General features: G+C 47.1%; 1 protein-coding gene across 1 annotated transcript in view; it reads left to right on the forward strand.

Annotated features, from left to right (window-relative positions):
• TRIM28 (tripartite motif containing 28) overlaps positions 1-18,348 on the forward strand; it is a 52,730-nt gene that overhangs the window by 23,558 nt on the left and 10,824 nt on the right. Inside the window, exons 2-6 of the mRNA XM_040430078.1 lie at positions 4,951-5,060; positions 5,660-5,792; positions 17,627-17,759; positions 17,853-17,969; positions 18,200-18,314. Of these exons, the coding sequence (XP_040286012.1) occupies positions 4,951-5,060; positions 5,660-5,792; positions 17,627-17,759; positions 17,853-17,969; positions 18,200-18,314 (608 nt within the window). The remainder of the gene's footprint in view (positions 1-4,950; positions 5,061-5,659; positions 5,793-17,626; positions 17,760-17,852; positions 17,970-18,199; positions 18,315-18,348) is intronic.

Below are 18,348 nucleotides of genomic sequence, written 5' to 3' on the forward strand. Positions count from 1 at the left end.
GTGAACGTATTGCACGCATGGTTGCTAGGTGACAGTCTATTCACTGTATTTTCCCTTATAACATGGTTATAAGGGAAAATAATAGCATTCTGAAAACAGAATGCATAGTAAGTGATCAGTTGAGGGTTAAAAATTTTTTTAAAAAATTAACTCACCTTCTCCGTTTGTTCACGTAAGTCCCGGTCTCTTCTTTACTTCTCAAAAGATGAACTATGGGCTAAAGGACCTTTGGTGACGTAAGATCACATGCTCCAATCACATGGTCCATCACCGCGGTGATGGACCATGTGATTGGAGCATGTGATCTGACGTCACCAAAGGTCCTTTAGCCCATAGTTCATCTTTTGAGAAGTAAAGAGACTGGGACTTACGCGAACAAACGGAGAAGGTGAGTTAATTTTTTTAAATTTTTTTTAACCCTCAACTGATCACTTACTATGCATTCTGTTTTCAGAATGCTATTTTCCCTTATAACCATGTTATAAGGGAAAATAATAACATCTACACAACACCGAACCCAAACCTGAACTTCTGTGAAGAAGTTCGGGTCTGGGTACCACAGTCGGTTTTTTATCACGCGCGTGCAAAACACATTGCACACGCACGATAAAAACTGAACATCGAAACGCAATCAAAACTGACTGCAATTGCATTCCTACTCGCGCGGGTTTGCCGCAACACACCGGGACGCATCCGGAACTAATCCGGACACGCTCGTGTGAACCCAGCCTAAGTGCACTTAGATCCCTGGGCGCCGCTCTATGCAGCCTGCTACGAAGTTCATATTCTTTGGACCCACGAAAGGTCCTCTTTAACTCCTTTATACAATTGTCAGCAGCGGTATCACAGACCCGGCCTCAATAACAGGGCATATATCGCATGTGGCACCTGAGGGGTTAATTGCCGCGGATCGCATGCCCTGTTATTGAGGCCGGGTCTGATACCGCTGCCTATACTTATGTTTTACATTCATTGGTGGCGCAGTGGCAGCAGCTCCTCCCCTGCTATCTCCCCATTGGTGGTAGTGGCGGCCGAGTCACAGTGCAGAGGGAGGGACTTGCGGCAGTAAGTCTTGTCACCATCTGCAAATTTTAAGGCGCATTGTCGCCATCTGGAGCCCTGCCGGATCAGGCAAAACGTGTCAACTGATGGCATTAGTAAGACTGATCAGGATCCTTATCAGTCTTAAAAATCTGTCTTTCCGGTGTCATCCGGCAAAACGGATCCAGCATTTATTTTTTTCACCTTTTTTTTCACTCTGCGCATGTGCAGACCGGAAGGATGGATCCAGCATTCAGTTTTTTTCGCCGGAGATAAAACCGTAGCATGCTACGGTTTTCTCTTTAGCCTGATCAGTCAAAATGACTGAACTGCAGACATCCTGAATGGATTAGGCTACTTTCACACTTGCGGCAGAGAGATCCGGCAAGCAGTTCCGTCGCTGGAACTGCCTGCCGGATCAGGCAAAATGTATGCTAACTGATGGCATTAGTAAGACTGATCAGGATCCTGATCAGTCTTAAAAATGCCTGATCAGTCGGAAAAATGCATTGAAATGCCGGATCCGTCTTTCCGGTGTCATCCGGCAAAAACGGATCCGGCATTTATTTTTTCACCTTTTTTTCAGTCTGCGCATGCGCATACCGGAAGGACGGATCCGGCATTCCGGTATTCTGAATGCCGGATCCGGCACTAATACATTCCTATGGGAAAAAATGCCTGATCTGGCATTCAGGCAAGTCTTCAGTTTTTTTAGCCGGAGATAAAACCGTAGCACGCTACGGTTTTCTCTTTTGCCTGATCAGTCAAAACGACTGAACTGAAGACCTCCTGATGCAAACTGAACGGATTACTCTCCATTCAGAATGCATGGGGACATACCTGATCAGTTCTTTTCCGGTATAGAGCCCCTGTGACGGAACTCTATGCCGGAAAAGAAAAACGCAAGTGTGAAAGTAGCCTTAGGGTACAGTTACGTTGCCTGAACTGCCTGCCTGATCAGGCAAACTGTATGCAAACGCATGTCATTTTTTCTGACCAGGCATTTTTCAGACTAATCAGGATCCTGATCAGTCTGAAAAATGCCTGATCAGTCAGAAAAATACATTGCAATACCGGATCCGTTTTTCCAGTGTAATCAGGCAAAACGGATCAGGTATTTATTTATTTTTCTCATTTTTAAAGGTCTGCGCATGCGCAGATCGGAAGGAATGATTTGGCATTCAGGCAAGTCTTCAGTTTTTTTTCGCCGGAGATAAAAACCGCAGCATGCTACGGTTTTCTCTTTTGCCTGATCAGTCAAAATGACTGAACTAAAGACATCCTGATGCATCCTGAACGGATTGCTCTCCATTCAGAATGCATGGGGATAAAACTGATCAGTTCTTTTCCGGTATAGAGCCTCTAGGACGGAACTCTATGCCGGAAAAGAAAAACGTTAGTGTGATAGTACCCTAATACTATCACTGCAGTAATTAAAAGGTTTGAAAAGTAACAATTCGGAATATCGGAGAAAAATGACTTTTCATATAAAATGTATCTTTTACTATCAAATGTTAAAATAATACGATCACCGATAAAGCAAAAATACAGCATCTTTTGGAGACCATGGACCTGGCCAGAGGATGTCCCTCAATATTACTGCTGCCTACAGGCAGAGCACCCGCCCACGGGAGCGGCGACCCCCACCTCAGTCGCCTACTTCAACCCTGCCAATGGAATTTCAGGTGCTTGTCCTGACGCGTTTACCCAGTGTCCGTAAAAACTGGTTCATCAGGGGACCAACGATGAATAATCACATGTTGGTCATCAATTTAGATAGTTGCATATCCGATGTTCTTAGGCAAAAATTATAATTGCCTTAAAGACATCCTGGTATTGTAAGGTGCTTAACATTGAGGGACACATTAGGAATTCCTCCCCCTGTCCTGACTTCTCCTCTCGTTTATCCTCTGGCCATGTCCTATGGTCGCCAAACTGTAAGTTGTATTTTTGCTTTATCGGATTGTACTATCCTGGATACGTCCTAAGGCTTATTAAAAATATCTGACATTGTTCTTTATTATTTATATATTTGGAGTATTAATTTAACAATTGATAGTAAAAGCTACGTTTTATATGTAGTCATTTTTCTGATGGCCAAATGGGCCATCATGAGCTCAGGCTGACTGAGATTGAAATGCATAAAATGACGACAAGTTTTAGTGAATCATTTCCCACAGTCTACGTCTGCTCTGCTCCGTCTGCAGGTTGCACTGCGTTTTGTGGTGACAGGTTCTCTTTTAAGGCTGTGGACACCTTGCACTTTTGCTGTAATAAACAAAATTGTAGGCTATTTCTACATAGTCATATACCTAACATTTTTTTTCTGCAGAGTGTCTGCAATTATGGCTTATGCTGTAGGATCTGACATCCACAGAAGTGCTTGTCTTGGCTCTGCTTTATTTTCTCTTCTGTGTAAAAGATGGCGGCAGAAGGCTGTGCGCAGGAGAGGGAGAGGATCCAAGGCGAGCAGCTCCTGCAGACGGCATTATCAGGGGAGAGTCGCATGTATTCACTGTATTGCTTGTAGGGACATAACCACACGGGAGAAGCCTGTAGCTAGGACCAGGTTGTGAAGTGAACATCAGGTGGTCTGAAAATGAATGAACATGTGACTATTGCACACTGAAATATCAGCCAGTTTGATACGTTTAGTATTTTATTTTCATACATGTTTGCCAGCCAAAAACAGGAGTGGTTTAAAAACAGAAGATGCACACATTGTCCATTATATTTTTGTTTGTAGGTTCCACTTCTGTTTTTCGGCAATTTTTGTTTCAAAAACTGGTCAAATACTAATCATGTAAGTGTTTTTCTCAGGGTAATAGGTAAAAAAAAAAAAAAAAAACTTTTCCATATGAAAGGCATCCATAGCCTTTAAGTAGATATCAATAAGACAGACTAAAGGATGTGGACATGCTTGCAGTGATATCCATTTGCTTCTTAAATGCAAAATTAAAGGGATTTACATATTTATTTTTTGGACTCTGCCAATCAGCTGCTTGAGAAAGCATCAGTGCTTAGTATCACCACAGCCGTCTCACAGCGCCGTACATTGTATAGAAGCTGTGCTTGGTATGGCAGCTCAGCCCCATCTGCTTCAATTAGTTTAAGCTGTGCCTAGGCCTTGTCACGATGTACGAGGTAAAGCTGGAGAAGGCTGCGGTGCCACTGAACACAGGTGCCTTCTCAAACTGCTGATTGGGTTCCCCGGTGTTGGACTCTACCCGATCAGATACTGATGACCTATCCAAAGAAAAACTCTTGGAAAACCCCTTTAAACATTCTTTTATTTTAAAGGTTTCCACCCTTTCTCTTCTGCAGAATGTGTGTAAGTCCTTTACCTATCTGCTGGATCTCTTGAATCTGCCAGCTCTCAGCAATGTGTCTGCTGGATCTCTGCTTTTCTTTTAGAAAGCAACAAGTGGTTCTACACAGCATTTGTGCATCCAAAGAGGTTAGCTCTCACAGGCTGTAGATGGACAGTAAAACGCACACAAGGAAGACAGCAGCATCCTGGTCACACTGATCCAGCATGTATTACTGGGAGTCGGACAGATGTTCTTTCTTTAAAAAGAACATCCATAGAAATATCTCATCTGTCGTTTGTTAACATTGAATGTGTCTGGCCAGTTTGAACAAGTGACCGTCAATATGGATTAAATGTATGACGAAGTGACCATCACTAGATTGTTCAACCATCTTCTGTCTAATATGTACGGCCACCCACTGTTCCTGACACTTGGCTTATGTTCTGGCTGTAGCTGACACTATGGAGATGCATGCAGTAGAGAAATTGATTTCTACAGCCAGCACTTGGTTGGTTGTGTAGGTTATATATCTGATAATTTTGTCCACTGATCTTGGTTCTATTGTGTTTTGACTTTATGGTCTTTTGTACATTTCTAGTTACGATTAACTGCCCTGTCTGCAAGAATCAGTGCTATCAGAGGGACATTGTCGAGAACTATTTTCTTAGAGAGGATGCTTCTGCAGACCAAGTAGCTGAAACCATTCAGGTAAGATGGAGGATAACCCCCCTACTTGTACCTTATCCATGTATAGGATCCTCTGCCTTGTTAAAAGGGCATTCTGGGACTTGGGTATCAGTGACCTATATCAAGGATAACTTATCAATATTAGGTCTGTGGGGGTCTGGCACCCTGCAGCCCACTGATTAGCGGTTTCAGGCATCCACCGGAGCTGTAGATGGAATCCTCTATAGACTATGTATTTTCCGGCCTTGGCATAGTGCAACTCTGCTCCCATTCACTTGAATCATAGCTGATCTGCAGTACCCTTGAATAGCCACTACAGTCCCCAGAATGCTTTCTGGTGCTGGGTTTTAGACCCCAGCATGTCTGCTATGCTTGGTATTGCAGCTCAGCCCTATTTAGGCAATGTGACTAATGTTAGGGTGAAGTCATCTGGCCTAGTAAGAGACCGGCCTCTGTTGAATGGCATTCCTGGTTGCCGGAGCCCTGCCGAACTGAGGATACGTCGTTGGATTAACCCTTTTAAGTGAATGCTACTGCACCAGACTCCTTCTGTGTATCTGTTATGTTGATGTGTGATTGTGCTGGATGTATGTTTCATAACTAATTTTTCTTGTCTGCAGCGGTGCACCAGCTGTGAGGACAATGCCATAGCTAATAGTTACTGCGTGGAGTGCACAGAGTGGCTTTGCGAAACCTGCGTTGAGGCTCACCAGCGTGTCAAGTACACAAAAGATCACACTGTCAAAGTCACAAGTGAGTGTGGATATATGAAATATCGATCGACTCTTCGATATAGAACGTTGCTGTACTATTTAATTTTTACAAGTAAAATGAGATAGGGGGCGGCACCACTACACTGGCCAAGCGCACATGAGTCAGACGCTGACGTGGCTGGAGAGGACACACACGATCGGAGGTGCTCAGCTGGATGTAGCAGATGAAGTGCACAACGAAGTAAATGTAGAAATGAAAATAGGCAGCAGCACTCACCCGTGTGTAAGTAGACAGCTTTATTTCTGAAATAACATCAGGCAGGGGGCGGACAGATCCAGAGCACGCATTGAACAGCGGCGGCCGTTTCGCGCTACACGCGCTTCTTCTGGCTGTGCGTCAATGCGTGCTTGCGCATCGCTCCTTTTAAGTGGTGGCGCAGACCTGTTGTCATGGAAATTAACAAACCAGGCTGCGTCTGCACACAGGAAATGACTAAACATAATATAGATATAAAAGTAAAAACAATGACGTGCAAATGTCAAGGATCGTAAATAATATAACAATATGTTGGTATATGAAATGCTATAGGAAGGGGCTAAGGTCGTTTCTGTCATTCATACCCAATTCCCCTAAGGCTTGTGTACGTAGCACCCAACTAGCCTCTCTCTGCAGGAGGAGGCGATGTCTGTCTCCTCCCTGCGGGGGAGTGGATACGGTTTCTAAACCTGAGAAAGAAATACAACTGGTGTCACCACCATGAGCTCTTTTTATATGCTCTATGAGCCTCGGACATCATTTTCCTGTCTTGATGGATGTAAAATGTTCCCTAACTCGTTCATAGAGGCATCTTTTCGTCTTGCAGATGTAGAAACGACCACATGTGCATAATAGTAGATATACTACATAAGTACTGCGACAATTAAAAGTATTGACTGTATGTGAAATACCAGCAAATTCAATAATTTTTTTTTCTGGTTCAGACAAAGGGTGGGTACGGCCATGGGGACTCCCGTCTCCTGTACGTTTGCTAATATGTACCTTGCCAGACTAGAAGACAGGTATGTTTATTCTATCAACAACCCTTTTCTCTCTAAGTTAAAAACATATCTACGTTTCGTAGATGATGTGTTTATAGTCTGGGAAGGCATGGAAAAAGAGTGGTAAGTTCGTGAAGTATCTTAATAAAAACGACATGGGTATGACCTTTACCCTCAATTTTGGAGGCAATAGGTTAGAATTCTTGGATGTGGCTGTCTTGGTGGAAGGCGACGGGTTGGTCACGGAGGGCTTTCGTAAGCCCACGGCGACCAACTCCTTGCTCCACCACGACAGCTTCCATCCACAGAGTGTCAAAAAGTCCGTACCTTACGGTCAATTCATTAGATTGAGACGTATCAACAGCACAGACAATGGGTACCATAGACGGGCTCAGGATCTAAAACAGCGATTGGTCAGAAGAGGCTAACCTGAAGAGGTACTAAAAAGGGACATGGAAAGAGTAGAAAAAAACTTCACACAGGACAGTCTCCTGAAGAGTGGTTATGAGAAAAAAGATCAGAGCAAAGGGGGGAGAAAGGGTGCTAGATTTGCATTTTCATTCAAGTACAGTCCCATGGCTGAGCGCATACGGTCAGTCATATTTAAAAATTGGGACGTATTGAGACTGGATGCAACTCTAAATGAGCTGATGCAGCAGAAACCTTTGATCTCCTTTAGAAGGAGTCATACTGTCAAAGATAAGGCTACTTTCACACTAGCGTTCTGAGCGGATCCGTCTGATGTTTCATCAGACGGATCCGCTCCGATAATGCAGGCGTTCGCATCCGTTCAGAATGGATGTGTCTGCATTAAAACTTAGAAAATTTTCTAAGTGTGAAAGTTGTCTGAGCGGATCCGTTCAGACTTTACATTGAAAGTCAATGGGGAACGGATCCGCTTGAAGATTGAGCCATATTGTGTCATCTTCAAGCGGATCCGTCCCCATTGACTTACATTGTAAGTGTGGACGGATCCGCTCGCCTCCGCACGGCCAGGCGGACACCCGAACGCTGCAAGCAGCGTTCAGGTGTCCGCTCACTGAGCGGAGGCTGAACGCTGGCAGGCGGATGCATTCTCAGTGGATCCGCCTCCACTGAGAATGCATTGGGGCCAGACGGATGCGTTCGGGGCCGCTCGTGAGCCCCTTCAAACGGTGGGAACACCCGAATGCTAGTGTGAAAGTAGCCTAAGCTTGTCAGAAGCAGGTTCCAATCAGCTAGGAGCAAGAATTGGCTTAATAGTAACCTTTCTAAGGGCAACTTTAGGTGTGGAAACTGTTCACTGTGCAATAACAATTCCCAGAAAAAATGTATTGAATTTGCTGGTATTTCACATACAGTCAATACTTTTATTAATTGTCGCAGTACTTATGTAGTATATCTACTATTATGCACATGTGGTCGTTTCTACATCGGCAAGACTAAAATATGCCTCTATGAACGAGTAGGGAACATTTTAATTCCATCAAGACAGGAAAAGGATGTCCGAGGCTCATAGAGCATATACAAAGAGCTCATGGTGGTGACACCAGTTGTATTTCTCGTGCATGGCATTGGGGGACACAGCACCATGGGGACACAGCACCATGGGTATATGTCCAACTACCACTAGGAGGCACTAGACACAAAGTGTTGGCTCCTCCCCGTTGGGCTATACCCTCTCCACAGGCACAAGGCTATTCAGTTTTTGTCTAGTGTCCGTAGGAGGCAGACCTGTCCTGCTTTTTTGCAGGTCCTGCTGTTTATTTTTTATTTTATTCTTTATTCTTTTTTTCTCTCTTCTGCAGGTCTCGGTGATCTCCACCGTTATACCTGCTGCAGGCTGGGGCTCCATCGTGTTCCACCTTAGTTGCCCCCCCCCCTGCGGGCGCGTACTTCTGTACCATCGCCGGTCACCCAGTCCCCACAGACTGCATCCGCAGTGGCTTGCCGGCATTCCCACGGTTCCCGTGTTGAGTCTGCCGAAGGGGTGACCCTGCGGCGCCCGAAGACATCAGATGGTGAGTATAGTGAGTATACTCCCCTGTCCCTGCCCCAGGGTTAGGTTCCCTCCTGTGGCCAGGGGGGTGGGATCCACCTTAGCTGGGGGTCCTGGGAAGCTTCCATATTCCTCCACCTTTCTCTTCCATGACCCTTGGTTGGTCTTTTCTCTCCTCCCTGGCCACACTGTCCAGGTGTCGCTTCTCCTGGGCCTTCCCCGCTACTTTAGTCCCCGGCTTTTGCAGGGACTAGGCCTCATCTTCCATGGCCCGTTCCCGGCTCCCAGGTGCTCTGTTTGCCCTGTTCCGCCCACCCCCAGGTGTCGCTCCCCCCCTCCCCTCCTCACCTAGTTTTGTGGGTTCGGAGGCCCCTCGGTCGGCCGCGATTCGTCCCGCCCCCCTCGCTCCATTCCCGGCCGCCTCATAAATCGAGGCCCCGGCTTTTGGGCCTGCTAGGCCGCGATCTTCCCGGCCCCTCCTCCTTGCTTCCCGGGCTTTTCTGACCCCGCCCAGCCCTCGGGAGGGGCTATCTCCTCCACCCTTTACTGGTCTAACGTGGGTTATCTAGTGAGGGGAGACCTTCCAGTGGATAGATCCTCAGTTTAAAAGAACTGCAGACCCCCTTTAGGTCATTGTCCTATGTACTGTGTGAAGGCAGCTAATGCTGTACATAGGGATCACTCAAGGTTCCCCCCCACCCCTCCTCAATTGCTTCATTTCTCCTGCAGCCTCTATAGCTGCTGCAGCACCTCTTTGGTGAACATGGCATCCGGGTCCAGATATGACAGCCTCTGCTGGCTGCTCTATGAGGGTCGCCTCTCCTCGGATCGCCACGTCTTTTCACGTGCGTCCGCTGTCTACGAAGGCTGCCATGCGGTCGGCCTGTCCCTGCTTGTGTGCAGTACCTCTTTCCAGACCCCATTGTGTCCCCTGACCAAATCCTTTTGTGTAGGTCCCTTCTGAATGGTCTCCCTCTTTGTCAAAGCCATGGGAACCTTGTCCGACTCTCCCAATCCTGGCGGAGTTGCTGGACCGCTACCTACCCAATTGCGGCCACCTATGCCCTCCCAGGGTCCTCCCTGCAGATGAGGCATGCTCAGATACCGGGTCCGACAAGGGGTAGCTCACAGTACAACCTCGGGTGGTCTCAACAGGATTCCACCCCTCCTCGGCATCCTCGGGTCCTCCCCAGGACAGGCCTGAGGCTGGTGACGAATCCTTTCCCGTCACCCCATCCGTTGCCTCGGGGGACACCTCTGCACCGATTCCCTCGGAACAGAGCATCAGGCGGTCTTCCTCCATACAGAAGCCTCTGGGAGGTCAAGACTAACGTGCACGGAGGAACCTCTCCTACCCAGGGTTGGTATCCCCTCTAGTGGATTTTCGGATGGCGCTCCCCTGACTGCACAGGTATTCAACCGCACAGGTAAGGCAGCCGTCCCCGTGTTTAGCATAATGAGTCACCTACTTGGTGTCTCTGGTACGTACGCCTTCTCCTTAACAGGGTGGTACCTGCACCACTGCCATAGGCTGTACCTGACAAGCCTTCCTGGTTCCCCTATACCAGGGGCTATGCTCTACACATTTGAGAGTGTTTCCACCGGGTCCCCATCCTGGTGCTGGTGTTCGCCACTCTACCTCATAACAGGGGGTCCCTGTTCTTGGCAAGCGCCTCCTGTTGGTTGGTAAGGAAAAGCAATTATATATGGCTGTTTCCATCCGCCTTGCTCTTTTTCATAGGTAGAGTACCTACACCTACTCCAGATGCTGAAGCCATTACTCCTGGCTGGCTCTATGGTGTTCCATGCGGCACTATTTCTCCCTTCCGGGCGAGATACACAGGCCGCCTTCAATTGCCTTGGCAATTGCTCCTGTCTGTTCCCAGACTTTTTTTGCTCCCTTTCTTAGGCAGAGTACCTACACCATCTCCGATGCTGTAGCCAATACCCCTGGCGGGCTCTATTGTGTTCCATGCGGCAACATTTCTCCCTACGGGCGAGATATAGAGGCCACTTTCAATTGCTGTAGAATTGCCTCTGTCTGGTTCTAGTCGGCACCAAGCTGCCTCCTTGGTCCCTTCATGGTAGAGTACCTGCACCATTTCCTGATGCTGTAGCTGTTGCTCCTGTCTGGCTTTATGGTGTACCATGTGGCATTTTCTCTCCCTTACCGGACGAGATATTGAGGCCTTCTCCAATTGCCGTGGTCATTGCACCTACCTCATCATAGTGTGCACCAAACGGCCATCTTACTCCCTTCATAGGTAGAGTTCCTGCACCGTCTCTGATGCTGCAGCCTTTACACCTGTCTGGCTCTATGGTGTACTATGCGGCCCTGTTTCCCTTTTTTTCAGGCGAAATAGAGGGCCTCCTTCAGTTGCCATTTCACCTACCTGATTGTAGTGTGCACCTGTCTTGTTCTTTGTGGTACCGTGCGGCCCTATTTTCCCCTTCCCGGGCGGAATATAGGTACCATTGCTAACGCGGTGCTGTTGCACCTCTCTGGTTCTAGGGTGCACCTTGTGGCCACATTGCTCCAATCTTAAAGGTAGTACCTCTACCATCTCCAGATGCTGTACCCATTACACCTTTCTGGTCGTTTTCTGCACTACGCAGCCATATTTCTACTTTACAGGTTGAGTACCTGTACCCTCCAAATGCAGTAGCATTCCCAGATTCTGTGGCTATGTTTCCACTCTCCTTAGACATGCAGCCACTTTCCCTATATTTTAGGCGTGTGGTTGTATTACTCAAGGTGCTGGGCCCTATGGTGCAATCTGTGGCCCATACAGTTTCTGTATTACTGGGTGCTTTCTGCCCCCAGGTTCTAATCTGTGCTGCGGATGTTGGTTTCACCCTTTTGGTTCTTCCATACATCTCCACTCCGTTTCTGTCGTGCTCAATGGTCTCCTTGTACTTCTCAGGGCACTGTCTACAACAGGCCATCCTGGTTCTGCATGTGCATGGTTACCATATCTGGCAGGGGTGGGCCAGCCCAACCCCCACCTTGTCGGTCTAGTGCTACTTATTGTAGCTCCAGTATATGGCTGATCTGTTCTGATCTGGCGGGTGGTCCACATACAACCATGCTCCCTACACCATGGCCAGGTGGTTGTTGGCCTTTGTGCTAGGGTTGCTCTTGCCATCTCTATAAGGTACTACGGTTTGCTGCGCTTCGCGTTACCCCATGTTATAGAGGAGTACTCGCGTTGTTTCCTATTACAGAGTGGCCTATTCCTGGTGGAGTACAGGGATCTCCACTGGATCTTCTACCTTGTTGGGGCACGTAGCTGGTGAGCATTGGCCGCTGCAGCAGTTTTCGGTCATCGCTGGATGTCCTCTGCCACATGGAATCCTTCTGGGGTCATCAGCATTTTTCATCGCTGGCCGTCCTCCCTGACGGGTCAGGGACAGGACCACTGAGCGCCACACACCTGCCTGGTAGGTAATTTTTCAGCTGGTTGCTCTGGCATCGGACAGGGTCCCGTAGTTCCTTCTGGGTCCAGGTGTTCTCGGTATTCCCTTATATTCTCTGCTTAGTTGTACTACATGACAGAGGGGCAGTCCCCTTGGACCTTGCCGTCGTTTGCACCTGTCAGGTACTTTCTCCCCCCTGGGAGTTTTCAGTACGCCGGTCGCGGCTGGTTTCTACATTTCTGTGTAGTCTCACCCGGTTTTTTCATGGCGACTTCTGCATTCCTTATGCATATGGATGTCTGTCAATTTAGTGGTACTTCCCGAGCTGCTGTACTTGTCCTCTCTGGGACAATGTATACAGTTTGCTAGTCACTGTTCTTGGAATGGGTAGTTGTCCATGGCCAATGTCCCTTCCCCTATGGTAGTTTCATCTCTCCTTTCCTGGATATTCTGGCTTGCGTTGTCTTCTGGTGGTTCAGCTCCTGGTTCCTTGTGAGCCCATCCCGGGTACTCCTTCTGGAGTCCCTGGTCCCCGTTTGTTTGACCACTCAGGTTCTGCATGGCAATCGTTTTTTTGGGGGGATTGGGGCCTGGGTTGATTGTTCCCTTTATGGGTTCCAATAACCTTGTGGTCTTCTTGGGATTCGTGTCTCTTTTCCCATCCTCCCACGTCAAGTACCTGGTATTGAGTGGCTTAGCACAACGGTTTGCAATTCCGCCGTATGGTCTCCTTCGGGAGGGACCTCCTCCTGTTGTAGAACCTTTCCTCCTTAGGCGGTTGGAGTACTCTCCTTCTACTTCCATGTCTTTCAGTCCAGTGTGTCCTGCTGAGATTTCCTGGGCCTGTATCTGGTTCCTTTTTTCCCTGATGCTTCACATGCCCAGAGTTTCCTCTGGTCTTACGCTTCACAGTGATATCTTGTTTTCCGAGGCTCGGGCCTCATCTCCTGTTTTTGGGACGCAGGTCTTACTCTTTTTTCCTGGCTTTTACCTACAACCCCCTCCTTCTCCAAGGGTTGGTGGTTTCCTCTAGCAGCCTTGGGTTTTCGCCTTTTAAATAGGGCGCATAACTTCATCATCTGCCTTGCGATGAGGGGAGACCTGCTCCCTTCACATGTGAGCCTTGCTACGGCTTCACTCACTCGTTTGGCTTCCAGTACTTGTTTCCTTTCTCCCTTGGCTGAGCTCGGTGTTCCCTTTTGCCACCTTCGTGCATTTGGGATTTTCTTGCAGGCATTTTTCCTGGGGTGCTGACAGTCTTCTCTGATTCTTCCTTGAGGTTTCTTCCTTGTTATGGAACCTCTTGCCCATTCCGTGTTTTCTACTGTTGGGTCACATGGTTCTCCTGCACCTGTATACCCAACCGGTGGCATGGCTGTTCTTTTCCCACCCTCGGGGACTGCTTTGGGACGTCCCATGGTGCTGTGTCCCCCAATGCCATGCACGAGAAAATTGGATTTTTTGTACTCACCGTAAAATCCTTTTCTCGTAGTAGGCATTGGGGGACACAGATCCCACCCTATGTTTTTACTTCCGATTTTCCGGGCTGGTCTCTTGATCTTTCCCGGTACGGGAGTTGTTGGTTCCTTGCTTTTTTTCTCTCTCCTACTGCTTTTTGTACAAACTGAATAGCCTTGTGCCTGTGGAGAGGGTATAGCCCAACGGGGAGGAGCCAACACTTTTTGTGTCTAGTGCCTCCTAGTGGTAGTTGGACATATACCCATGGTGCTGTGTCCCCATGGTGCTGTGTCCCTCAATGCCTACTACGAGAAAAGGATTTTACGGTGAGTACAAAAAATCCAATTTTCTCAGGTTTAGAAACCGTATCCACTCCCCCGCAGGGAGGAGACAGACATCGCCTCCTCCTGCAGAGAGAGGCTAGTTGGGTGCTACGTACACAAGCCTTAGGGGAATTGGGTATGAATAACAGAAACGACCTTAGCCCCTTCCTATAGCATTTCATATACCAACATATTGTTATATTATTTACATTGCTTACGATCCTTGACATTTGCACATGTCATTGTTTTTACTTTTATATCTATATTATGTTTAGTCATTTCCTGTGTGCAGACGCAGCCTGGTTTGTTAATTTCCATGACAACAGGTCTGCGCCAGCACTTAAAAGGAGCGATGCGCAAGCACGCATTGACGCACAGCCAGAAGAAGCGCGTGTAGCGCGAAACGGCCGCCGCTGTTCAATGCGTGCTCTGGATCTGTCCGCCCCCTGCCTGATGTAATTTCAGAAATAAAGCTGTCTACTTACACACGGGTGAGTGCTGCTGCCTATTTTCATTTCTACATTTACTATTTAATTTTTGCTGCGAATAAAAAAAAAATATATAATAATCATGGCCAAAAAAGTGACCTGACTGAATTATAAATGCACCTTTTGTTTTGCAGGTCTGTTAAATCATCTCCGAACTGGGAGCAAATATTGACTAAGGGCTCTTTCACACTTGCGTTGTTGGGATCCGGCGTGCACTTCCGTTGCCGGAGCTGCCTGCCGGATCCGTAACACCGCAAGTAAACTGAAAGCATTTGAAGACTGATCAGTCTTCAAAATGTGTTCAGTGTTACTATGGCAGCCAGGACGCTATTAAAGTCCTGGTTGCCATGGTAGTGGTGGGGAGCAGTGTGCTTGCCGCCCGTGCGGCTCCCGGGGTGGTGTCAGGGCGCCCAATGCACATGGATCCGCGTGGTCCATGCGCGTGGGGGGCCACGCGGACGGTGGGTGTGCTGCTCCCCACTACACTTTAATATGGCAGACAGGACTTTAGCATCCTGGCAGCCATTGTGACCTTTCATAAAAAGCTGAACGTCTGATCCGGTAATGTGCCGAAACGACGTTTAGCTTGAGGCCGGATCCGGATTAATGCCTTTTCCATGGGCATTAATTCCGTATCCGGCCTTGCAGCAAGTGTTCAGGACTTTTGGCCGGAGCAAAAAGCGCAGCATGCTGCGGTGTTTTCTCCGGCCAAAAAACTTTCCGGTCCTGAACTGAAGACATCCTGAACAGATTTCTCTCCATTCAGAATGCATTGGGATAATCCTGATGAGGATTTTTCCGGCATAGAGCCCCCGACGACGGAACTCTATGCCAGAAAAGAACGCAAGTGTGAAAGAGCCCTAAAGCAGAAAACTCTCGCTTAACTCTTTAATGGCCAGGCCAGTTTTTGTTTTTATGCCCCACCTCCCCCCCCCCTCTTCCTGCCTTCTAAGAGCCATAACTTTTTTTTAAATTTCCATTCACATAGGCAGATGATGGCTTAATTTATGTAGTACAATTTTATTTTATTCCTCTACTTAAAGGGTTGTCTGAGTTGTATGTATTTTTTTTTTTCCCCCTTATTTCCCTGTTTCTCTTCTGGCCCTTTAACCTGCAATAACAATCTCTGCCCCTCCCCCTGCTCTGCAAAGGGCTTGAATACAAGTTCTGCCCTGAGTGACATGTCTGCCTTCTAGGATACTCAGCAGCATGTTGTATGTGTAGGACTACAAGTCCCAGCTGTACAATGACACTGCTGATACACAGGATATTCCCCCAACCTGTTCTTGTCCAGAACTCCTCTGATAGCTTCTGTGCCCAGCATTTGTCTCCTCACTGCCTGCAGCTACGCAGTAAAGCATTCAGTCCTGAGTCTGTGCAGCTGAAGGGGTTAAAGTTTTTCCTGAAAGAAGCCAGGGAGAGAGCAGAGGCAATACAGGGGGGCATGGCCAGCACAGTGACCTGTCCTGTACAGACACTTCTGCACTTGTGCACAAAACATCAGAGCAGGGATAGAAGCTGACATCACAGGTCATGTGACCCAGATGCAGTAAGTGCATGGCAACGCTGTTACATTTGAAAAAAATAGCTCGGACAACCCCTTTAACTTTCAACATCTTGCATTGAAAGTGACCAAGGACAGCCATTTTTTATATGTAAGATTTAGACGTGCACAATTTAAACTTTTTTTTTTTTTCCCTTGTGCTTTAATCCCCTTAGAGGACTTCAACATATAGATCCCCTGGTCGCTTATTCCATGATTTGCAGTACTAAATTACTTTACACTGGCCACCTATTAAAGGGGTTCTACTCAGAATTACTGTTTTGTAGCTGACATTAGCGATGTGCTAATGTCAGCACTACATAACAGTGTTTTTTTTTTTTTATTTGTCCCTGCAGCCGTTTTATGTAAAATACAATTCTGATGGTAGAAACCCTTCTAGGCGCTGCTGCAGGCAGGTCTTAACAGGCAGTTTCCTGTGGTAAGCATGGGAGTCTTTACAAAGCCCTAGGCTACCGTAGTATTCAGTTGTAACCCAGCTCTGATCTGAGGACTGTCTGACTAACCTCTCAGATGTTGCGATCACTATTGACTGCAGCAGGGATGTTCACTCTCTGGCCCTCTAGCTGTTGCAAAACTACAACAACCAGCATGCCCTAACAGTAGGCTGTCCAGGCATACTGGGAGTCGTAGTTTTGCAACAGCTGGGGGGCCGCAGGTTGGGCATCCCTGGATTACAGCATCTGAGGGGTTAAGTGACCAGGATCAAAGTATCTCCGATCCTGGCTGTGCCAGCTGTTCTAAACAGCTGGCATCTGTCACATATGGATGGAGCTTAAGCCTGTATTACCGCTGGCGTGTTTTTTTTTTTTTTGCAGATCGTTAACAAGCATTTGTAGTAACACTCGTAGTGGTGATTTGGCAGTCAAGGCCTTTTGCAGATGAGTGTCACGCTGCGAGTCCACAGCACAGCTCCTGTCCTGCACTCCCAGCACTGCTTGGCAACACATAGCATTATATTGATTTATGATGCTATGTAACCCTTACAGTTCTGGAATGTATTGGATAACAGTGATAGCATTAGATCAGTGCCATCTAATACATTCCAGAACTGTAAGGGTTACATAGCATCATAAATCAATATAATGCTATGTGACCCTGGCAGTGCTGGGAGTTCAGCACGGGCGCTGTGCTGTGGACTCGAAGCGTGACACATGCTCATCTGCAAGGGGGCTAATACTGCCACCTATTTCCTGAGGAACAAGAAATAATGATCTTCCGCCTGCAAATAGATTTTTTTTTTTTTTTTACCTGTCAAAAGATTTTGATTGCCCGATGAACGAACGAGCAAACAAGCTAGCTCCTCTGCTCGTGGGCAGATAATTGCCGTGAAGGAGCACTTCACTCCCTGACAATCGCTTGTTAAATCCAGCTGTCTAATACAGCTTGTGTGCCCGACTGATATCAGTTATCTGTCATTAATAGATTGTTTGTGCTTTCCTCTGTGGTTGATATCTCTTGCCAAAACAGAAGTGTGTATGCGCCCTCATCCTTTTTTTTTTTTAATTTTTGTACCCTTTAGTGTAGGGATCCTCAACCTCTGGCACTCCAGCTGTTCTCCAACTCCAAGAATCCTCTTTTCACTTCTATAATTTTTTCCCTCATATTCAGGTGGCTCTAAAAAAGAAGCTGAACATACAGTGTACTGCCCAGTCCATAAGCAAGAACCCCTCTTGCTGTTCTGTGATACCTGTGACACATTGACCTGCCGTGACTGCCAGCTGCAGGGACACAAGGATCATCAGTAAGTGAAGACTAGGTTTTCAATTCAACCCATTGATTTCTGAATCTGATGTGTATAACTATACTCGTGTGTGTGTGTGTGGTTATCTTGCAGGTATCAGTTTTTGGAAGATGCTGTCAAGAACCAACGGAAAATACTTTCTGCTCTAGTGAAGAGATTAGGAGAAAAGCATGTTCTTCTGCAAAAGTCCACAAAGGAAGTTCATTCTTCGTAAGTAGGGTGATGACTCGGTAACAGTTGTGGAAGCTTTTTAGTACCCGGGCATGCAAAATAAGGAAGTTCCACAATGTTTGATTTGCATCTACTCCCTCATGTATCACAGTATCGCTTTTGTAGTTCTTGCTTGTTACAGCTCACTAGTGCTCTCTAACCACATGGGATAGATAGGCAGCTTCAGTTGTGTCATTTAACACCTTTTCACGTGTTGCTTTGATGTACAGGATTCGCCAAGTAATCGATGTACAGAAGAAATTACAAGTAGATGTGAAGATGGCGATCTTGCAAATTATGAAGGAACTTAACAAACGTGGCAAACTACTTGTAAATGATATGCAGGTCTGTTTACTAATGCTTTTTACATCTGAATCAA

The sequence above is a fragment of the Bufo bufo genome, chromosome 1 (genome assembly GCF_905171765.1).
Source record: "Bufo bufo chromosome 1, aBufBuf1.1, whole genome shotgun sequence".
Classification (NCBI taxonomy): Eukaryota; Metazoa; Chordata; class Amphibia; order Anura; family Bufonidae; genus Bufo; species Bufo bufo.